Below are 14,357 nucleotides of genomic sequence, written 5' to 3' on the forward strand. Positions count from 1 at the left end.
AATCAAAGACAGGCAGTATCTGAGTACAAGAAGTTTGAATAATTTTATTCACCTTTGCCTTCAACAAGTATGCCTGCTTTCTGCTGAGCTAATTTCCTTTAACATTAGCTAACTGGCCAGGTTTATCAAGCCTGAATCCCATCTGAAAGGAAAGAGGACTCATCTGACCTGTGAGAGACAGTCTTTTTTAGCACCACAGGAGCACCGCACAGCTCATGGTGGGAGGAGAGATGCAAGCTGGTTCTTTCTTTTGGAAACTCTCACGGCTTGCCTCACATTTTAGGAGTCGGATTGAACAATGCACATTTTGTTGGCATCACATAATGAATGTTTGAAAGACACCAAAGCTAGATGGCCTCCATTTATTCCTTTTCTTTGATTAAACCACACTTGTGAAATGCAGAACAAAGAGAGGGTATGGCAGAAAGGAGAGTCAGTGGTGCTCTTGAAGAGATGCAAAATCTTCCTTCAGTGATCGTCTCTTTCTTTTCACTGCTCAAGGAAAAGAAGACAAATGCAACTTTTCCAGACTATCAGATGTAAAACGTAACAGAAGTCTTTACAATCTCAGGACTTTAAAAAATACCTAATTTAACTGCAGGAGCTAAACAGCCTATGCATAAATTATTGAATATTACTATAGTTTAAACACTACAAACTTTAGCTATTTAATGTAAGATGCCTGTTCACTGAATAGAATGTTCATCTATAGAATGAAATACGACAAACACATATTTTTCCTGTTCTACAGAAATTACTGTAGTAACTTAGAGCTTATCTGACCCTTTAGGAATGACACAGAGCTCTAATTGTAGGTGCTTGGTGCCACTGTAGAAGCTTTACAGTCCTCGTTTGGCCAGGGTGGTGCAGGTCTCTGGTGGCACAGATCCTACAAGACATGGGCTAGATCTCTCCAGGAATCCCAAATACCTTGTGGCACCCAAAGCGTCACTATACATTTATGTCCCAGCACCTGAACTGCTCTGATTTTGAATTCTGAATGCCCAAGTAGTACATGGGACAAAAATGATAGATAATGCCATAGTAGTTTCTAAGCAGCTGTCATGAGTTTTCCATTGCCAGCATGATTTTGCTGTTGCTTAGAAGTGAAAGAGATTTCTCTAGAACACAAAGAAGTAACAGCCTTTAAAAGGCAAATATGGGTGGATGAGATCTTAGGCAGAAGTTCTTCCCTGTGAGGGTGGTGAGGCCCTGGCACAGATTGCACAGAGAAGCTGTGGCTGTCCCATCCCTGGCAGTGTTCAAGGTCAGGTTGGATGGGGCTTGGAGCAACCTGGTCTAGTGGAAGGTGTCCTAGGGGGTTGGAACTGGATGAGCTTAAAGGTCCTTTTCAACCCAAACCATTCTATAATTCAGTGAAACCCATGTGTTGTTTCAGAGGTATCGGTAAAGTAATGCTAAAAGAGCTAAAAACCAGGGCATTGTGGTATAAGTACTGGCATGACTCTTTTCAGGTTCAAGTCCTGATGCCTGGGTCTGCCACTGACTTTCATTGTGCTGGACCATGTTCCTTACGTCTTGGGAGCCGTCTGCCTAGCGCTTGTCATTTTGTCTCTTCTGGTGGAATAAAGGGCTTATTAGCTTGATCTCAGCAGCGCGCTAATGCAGTCGCAGAGGCTCTGGATGAGAGCCGGTGTGCACCTTGCCAACTCACAGGGTAGGCAGCAGGAGTCCGCATCTGTCCAGGGACGGCCACGGGGCCAGATCCGCACAGCTGGCAGGACTACAGCTATGTCGGGAAGCAGCTCCATCCAACGTGGAATAAATCTGCTGCACTGAAAGGCTGCCCTGCACAAGCGGATGCTCTGCGGTGACCTTCAGTCAGGCGATGCTTCGTGTCAGCTGCACTGAACAAATAAGCAGAAATGGCACAACTGTGCTCGCATGCTTGCCAGGATTTCCTGCCCACCAGCACTCGCTGTGTACTTAACCGTGTATTAATAAACCTGCCTCTTACTGCTTTCTCCTAAACACTGGCACAAATTATCCCGATGCATTTGTTTTTAGTAAAACAAACTAATTAGTTGCACATGATCTTTTTCTATTTAATCTCTCACAGAAAGCGGGTAAAAATTATTTATGAAAAGGATGCTACATCCAGAATTAATTAAATTTCATTGATATGCTGTTAGCATAAATAGCGCTGTTATAGATTGTGCTACAGCAAAAATAGTATTTGCACAAAGAATTATTAAAGCAGCTAAACTCAGTGAAGAAAAAAAAAAGGGACAAATTTCCCAGCATACAGGCCTAGGAAAGGCTTATCCTTTTACCCAGAAAACCTGACCCCATCAGATGGCATGATAAAGGTACTTCTTCCTACCTCTTCCTTTGCTGCCTCTTTGATATCCTTTGACTAATGTGGCAACAGCATTATTGCAAATTACTTTCATTATAAAATTATGTGATTTACTTTTTCCTTTAATAATTTCAGAATCCATTGAGCGTACTTGTTTAAGTGGTGAATGCTATTTAGAAGGGGATAAATACTGATTTACATTTCTAAGCGTCTTTTAATATAGAGAAGACACTGTCAAAGTGAAAAACTGTAGGGAGTGGAAATGGTTTGGATGATGGAGGGAACAGTCATGTCACATTTAAGCCTGTATGATCTGTTTCCATAGAAAAAGGTTAGAGATCAACAAATTCTCAGTTTAGTTCAGTAATAAATGAAGGTTGGCTAGGGCATGAAGTTTCTGGGTGGAAGCATTAGCCAATATGTACAGCAGCAGCCTCTGGTGGTCTAAGGAAAAACAGTAGTATCTGTAAGTAAGGACAGAAATGTTTTCTAAAAGGATGTATGTACATATTTAGCTATTTGACTCAACCCTCTATTCAATACATTAAAAACCAGATGCCTTTAAAATGATCTGCTGGCAATATGCTTGTTAAAATCTGAACAGTAAGAGTATTAAAATTCATATGTATTCATTAGCATGTTATATAAAAGTAAAAAGCTTTTGTTTAATCATACCATAAAGTAGTATAGTCAATGCTGATTATCAAGAAGTTTTTCCTTGGTTTGCATAGACAAAAAAGAAACTGAATTTATAAGATTGTTGCTGAATTGATGACATTTTCTGTCTTCACTTGTGAATTCAGTTGGCAGATGTTTAAGAACAAAAAATTCTGTCTTATTACAAAACATTAAGCAGGTTTTTCTGCCATAATGTTTGACATGATGTTTATTGCCCAGACCAAATCAGTCCCTTTAACAAGCTATAATGTATGCCAGAGAGTACATTATTTCATAGTTGAGGGAACTTCCAGCATGAAACAATAAGTACTTTGATCTTTCAAGCACTGTGCTTAATGCACTACACACTCCAATAGTTGCTTTTATTTTTTACTCATTTTGTTCAAAAATACAGTGTAATTTGAGCTTTTATATTTTAAGACTCTGGTTTTACATATTCTTGAGTATCCCAGGGTTTTTTTAACGTTGTTTTTTTTCTCTTTTCCCCTATGAAAAGACAGAAAATGCTTAAAGAAATTTACCATGACAGAGTTCCATTTTTCCCATTCTTGGAAAATCTACCTGCACAATTGGGAGCACCATCCAGATAGCTTTCATTTGTTCAAATGCCATTTCCTCATCAGATCACAACAGATCTCAATGACCCTTTGCAAACATAACCAATGATATTTATTCCTGCTACTTAACAGCCTGAAACAATTTCTCCAGCATATTTGACAGAAACAAATTTTCTGTTAACATCAGATCCAGTTGATGACTTCTTGTGAGGATATTTTTCATTTAGTCTCTCTGCACCAGTTTTTCCCTGCTTGGCAAAACAACGTAAGCTTGCTCAGGTTTTTCAGAACTCTTTGACGAGATCATTATGAAGCATATACCCTTCTTAAATACTTCTGTGGAGTGACAATATGTCTTATTTCAAGAGCCCCGTGAGTCAAATGTATGCTATAATACTCAGTCATATATATATATAACTAAAAAGGTCATATCCAAATTGGCCTTTGAGATTACCCAAACCTGCTCTAACACCGTAGCCCCCACAGCCTGTGGTTGTAGTAAATGGGACTTCAAGTCCCATGGTGCAAACAAATACACAGCAGATATGGCACTGCATCATTTTAGAATCACAGAATCCTAGAACGGTTTGTGTTGGAAGGGACCTTAAGGCTCACACAGTTCCAAGCCCCTGCCATGGGCAGAGACATCTTCCACTAGACCAGGTTGCTCCAAGTCCCATCCAACCTGGCCTTGAACACTGCCAGGGATGGGGGCAGTCACAGCTTCTCGTCACAGCTTCTCTGGGCAACCTGTGCCAGGGCCTCACCACCCTTACAGGGCAGAACTTCTTCCAAATGTCTAATCTAAACCTATCTATTTTGTTTGTTTCAAGCAATGCCTGGACAGGCTGATAACAGTGTCTGTAGCCAGGAAGGTGGAACAGAGCATGCTATATTCACAGCTGCTCTTGCAACCACCTACAGACTGAGCAGTTCTATCCAACAGAGTAAATGGCACCTTATTGGTGGCTCGGTTTTGTTTCAGAAAAAGATAGGTAAGTAAATTGCAGTAATTTGTCCTGCCACACACCAAAGAAGGGACATTTTTCACTTTGTTTCAAAAACCTCTCTGTACTAGAGACTGTTAAACAAAAAACAAACTCCAAAGAATTCTTTCAGAATTAAACACCAACTTCAACAGACAACCCGATTTCAGTTAATTCACCCAGGAAAAAGAAACCACTGCCCATACATACACTAAAACTTAAGCTACTTCTTTCCTTGGTTTGAAGAACATCAAATAAAGGGAATGTCAACAGTCATATCTGAGGCACAGAGCTGCGAGGAAAAGAAAATGGGATGGAGTCATGCATTTTATGTTTTGGGGGTCAAACCTCCTGGAGCCAAATTTTGTGCCTCATCAAGTGAAAGAGCTACAAGCAGGCGGAACTGCTAAAAAGCTATCAAAAAAAGAGAACACTGACCACCAGCATGCTGACTAAACACTTTTCTGGACAATACAGCACATCATCTACTGGCTTCCGATGGACCCCAAGACAACTCCGGTTGCCCCTCTTAAGAAGCAGGGTCTGGCTGGTGGTCAGAATAGCATCTTTCCTAAAAAGCAGCTGATGGTTGACTTCAAATATGTACATGCATCCTTTTGTTCCTGATACTCTGTAGCAAGTTATTTCTCAAAAGACACAGTAATATTTATGGTATTAGTGGTAATCTCGCATTCAGGTTACAAACCTTTCTAACTAGCCAGTGCAGCTGTTATTTCTCTTTCAAACATTATGCTAAAGCACAATTAACAGGAACACGTTAAAATTTAAGATGATTCTAACATATCTTCTGCTGTCTTTCCCCTGTTTCGCACCAGAAAGGCATATGCAGTTTTACTGTTTTAACTACAAAAACTACAATCTGGTGTTGCTTTACATGTTTACATGTTTTACCACTGAATGAAAATGCTAACTTTCCTAACAAGGGCTTTGGAAATTGCATGATTCAGTTTGTATGTATAATACATAGTATGTATATGAAGCAGAATGTGTCAAAGCGCAAATAATATTGTTTGTGCTCCCTGCAGAATTAGAAATCCTTGAGTAGCACTGTTATAATGATCCCACGCTGGTAGCATTACAAAGTGCAAAGGTTCACTGAGTAAGAAAAGAGCAAGGGACAGAGTTTCCTCATTACACCATTCTCGAACTATTCTAGCTTAAATATTTATTAAGATATTAATAACTCGCCTTCTCTATCTCCTTTCAGAAGTTCAGCTGAAACACAATGGATGGCTGCTCATATGAAAACAGCACATTATAGGGTAAATCTGCTACCACACAAGATGAACACTGGTATTTTCCACAATACATTATTAATTTAGCAGGTAATGTGTTAAAAAACTATCAGGCCCTAACTACTGCCTCCCCACTACAAGACCATATAACACAATAAATGCATGTATGACATGTCTAGCTAGTATGTTGCCCAAGCTCTACTATAAAGTGTTTCTTACGTACAACCTCTGTTTATAAAATCATTTTTACAATGTCTTCCTTAAATCACTGCCTTTCTTGATAGCACCCGTGTTTTCCTCTGGGGTTTATTTCAAGTTCCCATTTGAAATTAGAAAGGAATGTTTTGTAACTCTTCCAAAACTTCACATTCCATAAATGACAAAAAATACCAATAGAATAAAGAGCCAGCAAATTTGTACAAACTTTTGAATGCCATCTTGGTAATGCGTTTGTTTTTAAAAAAGCATGCTGTTTATTAGCCAATATGGACAGTCAACATATCTATGCATGATTAACAAAGGGCAACAAAACAAAAGGAACTTACTCTAATATACATCTGCATAGTTTCTTTTTCTTTTTGTGGATTTCGGTACTTTTCGTAGAAGTCACGTCGCTTCTTTGTTTCCTTTTGGATTTTATCTTTTCTTTCCCTCTTTTCTGCAGGTTCATCTAAGCTATCAGAAGAAAGCTGCACTTGGGCTTTTGTCTTCTCCACTTCAATATAGTTCTCATTGGGATTCAGTACTATTACTCCATAGCCTTCCTGTTTTAGAAGAGACACACACACAAAAAGAAGAAATATGAAAATGTAATTTAATGCTTGAAAATGCTTTGCATTTATTTTAATACTCTTGAAAACTTTTATATTTATTTCAGCAACTTCACATCACATAATTTATAGAAGGGTATTTTAAGAATATTCTGGTTCATTTCTGTCATTAAATGTATATTGATGTGTGAATGTGTCTGTGCATATGCTTATGCTTATACACATCCCTCAGCATCAGAAAAGTTGCCTGTTTTACCTTTAAAATAATTTAATATGTTGTTTTATTCATATTCATTTATTTGTACGACTTTTTCAGAAAACAATATAACTAGAAGCAAAATATTACTTCAAGAACTCCACATAATGATGAATAAAAAAGGACCAAGCCAGTAAAAACCTTTAAATAAAAAGGATGGAGGGATTTCATATATTTATATATATAGTAAAGAAAGCATGTGAAAACTAGTCACTGAACTTTAGAACAGTAAACCTTTTGTCTAGCTGACAATAAGCATACCATGCAGAAACCAATCACAGCACTAACAGCGAATCAATACCAAAACTGATCCAGTGATATTGCTTGCAAGTTACCTCTTTTACTGTGGGGACTGACTTTTAAGCACATCTTTAAATCTGCTCTAAAACTTTGCTGGGATTACGTCCTGTATTCAACAAACCCAGAGAAAATCTGTGACCTGCAACACGCTTTTGATCACACCAGCTGCATTTTTGTGCCTCATTTTTGAGCCGGTTGAAAAATGCATGAATCTATGAATGAGAAATAAATTCTTAAATAAATCAGCCAATCATTTTATTATGACTTTTAAATGATGGCAAATCACACAAGAATTGTAATATTCATAGAAGATATAATCACAAACGCAGTCAGAAAGGAGAAGCAAGTGCATTTAATAGATGAGTCTTTGAAGTTATAATGGGCTCCTAGTCAAAATCAAGCTGTCCTTTAAAAGTAATTTAATAAAGACTTACTTTTTGGAAATGTCTGTATTAATTAGCTAACCGAACAGCTTTATTCCAGCTTTTCATTGGGTGCTCCGTTTTGCACTAAGGCTAGGCACGAAAATCAAAGAGGTCCTCATACCTAGCTGGACAGAGCAAACCAAGTCCACATCAACAAAAGATACTTTCTTTGGGCTCGCTTTACTCTAATCTGTAGAGCCATTCACAAACCTTGTAGTGCATTGTGGCCACTGTCAGGTAGACAGATTGTCACTTGGTGATTTTCTACAGTTGGACACACTTGACTAGTTATCAAAATCGCATCTGAAGGGAGTTCCTACCCCTTGTCCTTGTGCCCTTCTCAAACGTCTGCTGTAGCTTCTCCTCCCACCAAAACCCAAGTTAAAGGGCACGGATGCACTCTGCTAAACAGGGTGAAATAGAGGCATTCAGGACACTCTCTGTGGTGTAAGGGACATAGTCAAAAAAGGTCAACATAGGCCAAAGAGAAAATTGCCTCCTAGCTAGACGCGGTACCGTTAGTAAGTGGTCTCCTGTCATTCTGCACTCCTGTCCTCCCTGCTGAGTGAATTGAACTGGGATAAATACAAACAAACAGGCAAATAAATAAATAAACTGAGGGTGAAGAGTAAAGGAAAATGGAAAATTAAAGAAGACAAAGTTTAAAACCTACCCATGCCATTGGTATGGTCACGTTAACACAACACTGTACTAAAACCACATGAATTTCCAACTTGGAAAAGTCAAAGTCCAAAATCCATCACAGAACATGACTTACAAGCATTCCTAAATCACATGCCTCAAAAGAAAGGATGGTGTTTGAGCTCGCTAGAGGCAGGGTAGGACCAAGCTCTCGCAGTACTTGGGGCTCTCTGTGTTGTTCATTTTGAGCTGCTTGTTTTGAGCAGAGATGTTCTGTGTTATCGATTTGTTTTGCTTTCTATACAATGCCGAATGCAAAATTCATGTGTTTATTACAGGTCTAAAAATGTTACAGGGATTTGAAGCTCTGTGTCCATTTTAAGCTGCCCACAAAACAGACACATAAATCATCAAAGAAGTAGAATTTGTCTAAGTTATTGATTATGTAACTGAAAATTACATGACTCATTTGTCCCATGTTATGAGGACACAATGTCAATTTTTCACATAGACATCAACAGATGAAATATGATTCCATTTTTAAATTCACTATTTCATAAATTAATTAAAGGATTTTTATCAATTACATTTTAAGTAGTGTAACATGTCTCCCTTTACATTTTTTTTTTTTTATTTCTCACAGACAGCAGGTGTTTCCGTCTGTACAATTAAAATAACTAAATAGTAATGGAGACAGGTTTTCCCATAATTGAGAAAGGAAGAATTATCTTAAAAATTGTAAAACTTTCTCTTAGGGAAGTAATCTCTTTTCAGATTGTTTTGCTTAAATGATGCAGTGTATTTGCCTTTCCCTTGTCCTTCTGCATTCTAAATGGCAAGATATAAAATAATGGCAACAGAAAGAAGATTTGAAAATGACATGTATAAAACAACATGGAATAACAAAATGACAGGTAAAACTATAACAACCTCTCTTGTTCAGCCTCAGCCCAAGCATTTGCTACTGAAAAGGAGTACTAAGCTCTAAATAACATCTATGTAAACAATGTGGCTTTTAAGTACAATTAAATTTTAGAAAAATTATTTGGTGTGGGCATAGCTGCACCATTAAAGTTCAATGCAATTAGAAAAGAAATAAAAAAAAAATGGTGGAACTCCTCACTAATAAAGTGGGGCAGAACAGGGTGCAAGTCAATGCAAAACTGAACACACAAGACCACTAACATCTGAAAAAAAACCTTTGGCAAAATTAATAAATAGGCAAGATACACAGTGTTTGGCATGTTAAGCAAAGGCAAAATCACATTCATTAAAAAGTATCTTTTTTATATGAGAATAGTGTTCAGAAGTATATATCTCAGAATGTCACTAAAAATACCAATTTCAGCTATGATGAGCTTAGAGCATTGTTAAAATGTAGTGACATATGATCTAAGTAAGCACTGCCATACAGGGGAGTTTTTAAAGCTTCCACTCTCACTAAAACATTTGGTACATTTTCAGCATACATAATAGTGGAGTGTGTCCAGGGCACACAGAAGTAGAAATCACCCTCCAAAGTGCAAAGTTTTTTCATGGTAAAAAGATAAACTTTGGGACAAATGACTGAAACAAGCCAAGTCCTGTGCTCTACCGCATGTCCGAGAGAATACCGATGTTGCACAGAAGCTAAGATTTGCCTGCATCTCCCATTAGCGTATCTATGATGAGACGCAATAATCAGGACAGACACTGATAAATACAAGTCTCAGCCTCTAATCTACAAGTGCAGTGGGTACAATTACAGTTTCTTTCTCAGACTAAAACACCCAAAACAATCAAAATTCTAACACTTCAAGGTAAGAAAAATGTAATATACGCTAACTACTAGCATCCTCCAGGTACTTTCTTCTAGAGGCAGAGGACTCTGCAAACTCCACTCCTAGGTTCATAAATACAAATGCAATTAGCACGTATGATTGAGCCAGCAAATGATGATGAAAGGAAAAGCAGGCTGACAAAGTCAAGTGTTGGAAAGAATCACGAATCTCAATTACAATACCTTTACTACAAAGCCAGAAAAACGTAGAAGGGCCTTTTCCACCATAAAACACAAGCCAGAAATGGAGCGGTACTTCCTGCCTCTTACTGGAAGTTCAAGCGAGATGCTCAAAACGGAAGGAATACAAATATTGCCTCTGACAGCAAGAGTAAGGTTATAAAAAAAGAACCCCAAAGTACTTGAGGTACATTCCAAATCTTTTGAAACCTCTTCTGCCTGGCCATATGAATAAATGAGCTGAAAGCATATTAATCCACCAAGATGGGACACCATATGTGACCAGAGAGGTCAGGGCTGGAGAGGAATCTTTTGACCTATGTAACTATCTTTTTGGACTTCGAGCATCTGTCTGAAAGAGATCATTTTCCTAAGCTTTATCAACCTGAATTTTCATGTTCAGGTTTCGATTTGGATCATTGGTAACAAGACCGGAGTTAAAACCCAGCGGGAATGCAACTCAAAAGCGCTCAGCTCTTAAACCTGCCTGTGGTTAAAATGGACACGGTGACGTCCATTCATCTTTCTGAAAAGATGTATGTTCTTTCATTTCCCATCTTTTCCACGAGAAGGGTACATCACTGTAGGTGCGACAGTGGGATGAGGTCATGACAACCAATCAGAAGTCATTGGTGAGGTGCAGTGAAGTAAACCATAGCTGCTGGAGATGCAGCTCAGCTTGAAAAATTCCCCCTCCATTATTTGACCAATTTTCTCAAGACGTGACCTGCGACTGAAATGCCCCAAATGTAGTTGACTACACATTCTGTTTCCACCCCATGTACATTTTCACAACTGCACCCTGCTAATACTTTGCGATATTTTCCTCTCAGCTACACCTCAGCTGCCTGAATTCCAGCACTGTGTCCAAGTGTGTAAAAATGCCGTGTTGCTGCCAAATGCATATTGTCCCACAAAGTTCCCAACTTAAAACAGCTCATCAGGTTAGGGGGGAAAAGAAAACATGCCACAAAAAGTTTTTAGAGGACCACCTGTTGTCTATTATTTTTACATAGCACTTACTCATAAATCATAACACAGGGTAATTAATCAAGCTGTCAAAGACAAGGTCAAAGGTTATGTGGGGGAGTCAGAAGGTCATGCATGGGCTGATAGAGGTCAGGGTCACACCGCATTCCTCATTATCAAGTTGGGATGAGAGACGGCCCAAGCAAACAAAAGTGAAAGCAGATGGAGAAGTGAGTGGATAAAAAAAAGGAGAAAATTTCACAAACAAAAAGAAAAGTGAAAGAAAAATGTCAGTTGCCTTCAAAAAAGGAGGAGAATAGAGCAGAAATACATTGAGATGTTCTCAAAAGGTCTCACACAACACAAAGAAACTACAGTTTGATGATTTAAATACACTTAATATAACTTTCAGTCGATCTTTTTGCAAATACCAAGCAACGCTGCAAAATGGGCACAGGAGTTTCCGTTCCATTTCACATCTGAAGTCAGTATTTTCAAGGTGAATTAGAGAAAACGAACCTATTACTGTGATGAATGCTCATGGATATATAAATTTGCTTCTAAATGCTAAAGTTTATTCCTGTTTATGGCTACAACCAATAGATGTTTGATGAAAAAGTTATAACCTGTTTGAATGATGTATTAAGATCTATAATTTCATATACACAAATCCTCAAAACCACAAAGCATCATAAAAGTCCCTCCGGATGACACAGAGTTATAAAATATTCTATCATTACACTGACCTGAATTAGATGCAGAATACTGTGCAAAATTAGCTGTCACCCCTTCCTCAAAATCTTTGTTAATCTCATTTTGAATGTTTGCAGTTTTATCAACACATGCATCAATGTCAGCTCCTTGGTTACCGAACCGCTGTACTTGGAAGAAGATATAATTAAAATGTTTTGGCACAAAAAAGGTGAAATTGTATCTTCCCCTGTTCCCTGAGGAGTCTGTAAAACATGTAGGATATATTGACAAACACACACCCCTGTCTAGAACCCTGACATCCCAGGTCACCCAACTGCTATTTCTTTCAAAACATTCACTTTACACTTAGCCAAACTGTCACCTGCTGCGCTACTAACTTTTAACGGATATTAGAGTTATAAACCCAATAAACTCTTCATTTCCTTTCTGCTACTGCCTTCTAATTCTTTACTGTACTGGGTCCATATCTGTTTGCATGCAGAACGGGGCTCATCTTATTTCACCATATATGGCATATATAGCATATATCCTTTCCAGTATGGAAAACATTAGTATGTTTTACTTTGCTATTTGTTAATTTGGTGCTAGCACAGCTATATCAAACAAATCCAGGTTCAAGGCTGAACCCCTCCCCCCCAACCAGATAAGCTGTCACCACATTTTGAGTTTACTGCTGAAAAAATTTTGAAAAGAATTTACGTTTTACATCTACCTATAATTAGCAGCCCAAATATGTCTATGTGTAAGATCTGCAATCCTGGTTTATGGTGTACTGAAGGCCAAAACTGAATAAACAAATCCATAAATTATAAGGATTTTATTCCCTTGGTTATGTACTGTATTCTTGATAGGGAACTTCTGTGCCTTTACAAGCACTGATTTTACTAGGATTTTCAGCAGAAAATTATCATGGCAAGTGGAATGCTCGAAAGTATGCTATAGCATTAACTTCATTCTGTGAATTAACAAAAAAAGGACTATGTTCACATTCAAATACTGCTTTGAATGCTGTTTAATAAATCTCAGCCCCACCACCTCTCCCTGATCTGAGACTAGGGACTATCTGGAGAAATCACTGGAGGCTGCATGGACGTGAATCCATCCCAGCCACACAGGCAAGAGATGGGACTGCAAATAATCCATCCACAACAACTGCCCAGGCTGCAAGAACAGTTTCTGCTCCTACAAAGTGCACACAGCTTTGGGGTCCATACAACCTCTGAAAGAAGGAGTCCATCAGTTTCCACCAAGGCCCAGCATCTTTTAATGATACCTTATAGGAACCTCTTTTGTAATCGAAATATGAACTCACAAAGCTGTTTTTCCCACTCCTAAGAAGGTATTTTATTTTTTTTTTCCAACAAAAATTTCATCTTCAGAGGGGTACAAGATCACAAGCAAGAGCCTCATGCATATTTCACTCTTTCACTAAGATTTTAATTAAAAGGTTATTCAGATCTATATAAAACTTAACTTTTTAAAGCAATGCATTAGAAACATCAGTGTATCAAATAATCCTTGTAAAACCACACAAGAAACAAATAATTATGGGTTATAATTTATTGAAAGGGAAACCATGGAGAATAGCAGTTACTCTCTCAAAGTTATGCTCAACAAAGGTGCAGAGGTGAAGCTGGATTGTGGGATTCTTTTAATGTTTCTATGGTATTTTTAAGCATGGTATATTTAAGCATCCCTTTAGCTGACAGTGAAAATTCTTAACCGTAAATTTGTTTTCCAATCCATTTTGTCTCCTCCCCAGGAATGTCACAGTATGTCTTAATTATTCTCATTTGTACTTCATAATGAATATACTCCAAATAGGCTTTAAGTATATTTTTTATCTAGCACCACATGAAAAAGTAAGTAAATTTATTCTAAAATACACCTAATTTTCTTCTATCTCGAACTAACGTAAAATCTTTTTGTAAACATTTTCTCTTTCTAAACAGCAGGTATTTTGAAGGGCTGAGAGGTTTGCCTGGATTTTTAACATCTTTAGCTTGCAGGGAAGGCAGTCTAAGACGCCAAGTTCGACTTCACCTTTCAACTCAAAGAATTTTATATGTATTAAACCATTACAGGAAAAGATTACATGTCAATCTCTTGCAAGGTCTGTACTACAGTAGTGTAAATGGAAAACGCATCATGCACATTAGTATTTTCTGCAAAATCTTGAAGTTATCAAAGTCTTGAAAGACAGCTCCCATTTAGTGTTGACCATTGTTTGTGACTGCAGCCTAAAATCCTTCTATCTCAACGACAGAAAACTCAGTTGGCTTTAGTATGTGCATGTATTCAGTCACTTCCCTGAGAAAACAGCCACTTGCAATCTAGAAGTAAAGCTTCTGGTTTGTACCTATCTTCAATAAACAGGTGCAATTCGGCACTTGGATGCTCCTTCCTTCCCATAGTGACCTATGTCAGAAGACCTTCTTATACTTCTTCTGCTAAATAATTTAATTACTTATGAGTTATGGTTTCT

At 38.0% G+C, this 14,357-nt stretch overlaps 1 protein-coding gene across 3 annotated transcripts in view; it reads right to left on the bottom strand.

Moving 5' to 3' along the window:
* ARB2A (ARB2 cotranscriptional regulator A) overlaps positions 1–14,357 on the bottom strand; it is a 271,521-nt gene that overhangs the window by 149,972 nt on the left and 107,192 nt on the right. For all 3 annotated transcript variants that reach the window (XM_080636890.1, XM_080636891.1, XM_080636889.1), the window contains one exon: positions 6,343–6,561. In XM_080636890.1, the coding sequence (XP_080493016.1) occupies positions 6,343–6,561 (219 nt within the window). The remainder of the gene's footprint in view (positions 1–6,342; positions 6,562–14,357) is intronic.

This window comes from Psittacula echo (assembly GCF_963264785.1).
Source record: "Psittacula echo genome assembly, chromosome: Z".
Classification (NCBI taxonomy): domain Eukaryota; kingdom Metazoa; phylum Chordata; class Aves; order Psittaciformes; family Psittacidae; genus Psittacula; species Psittacula echo.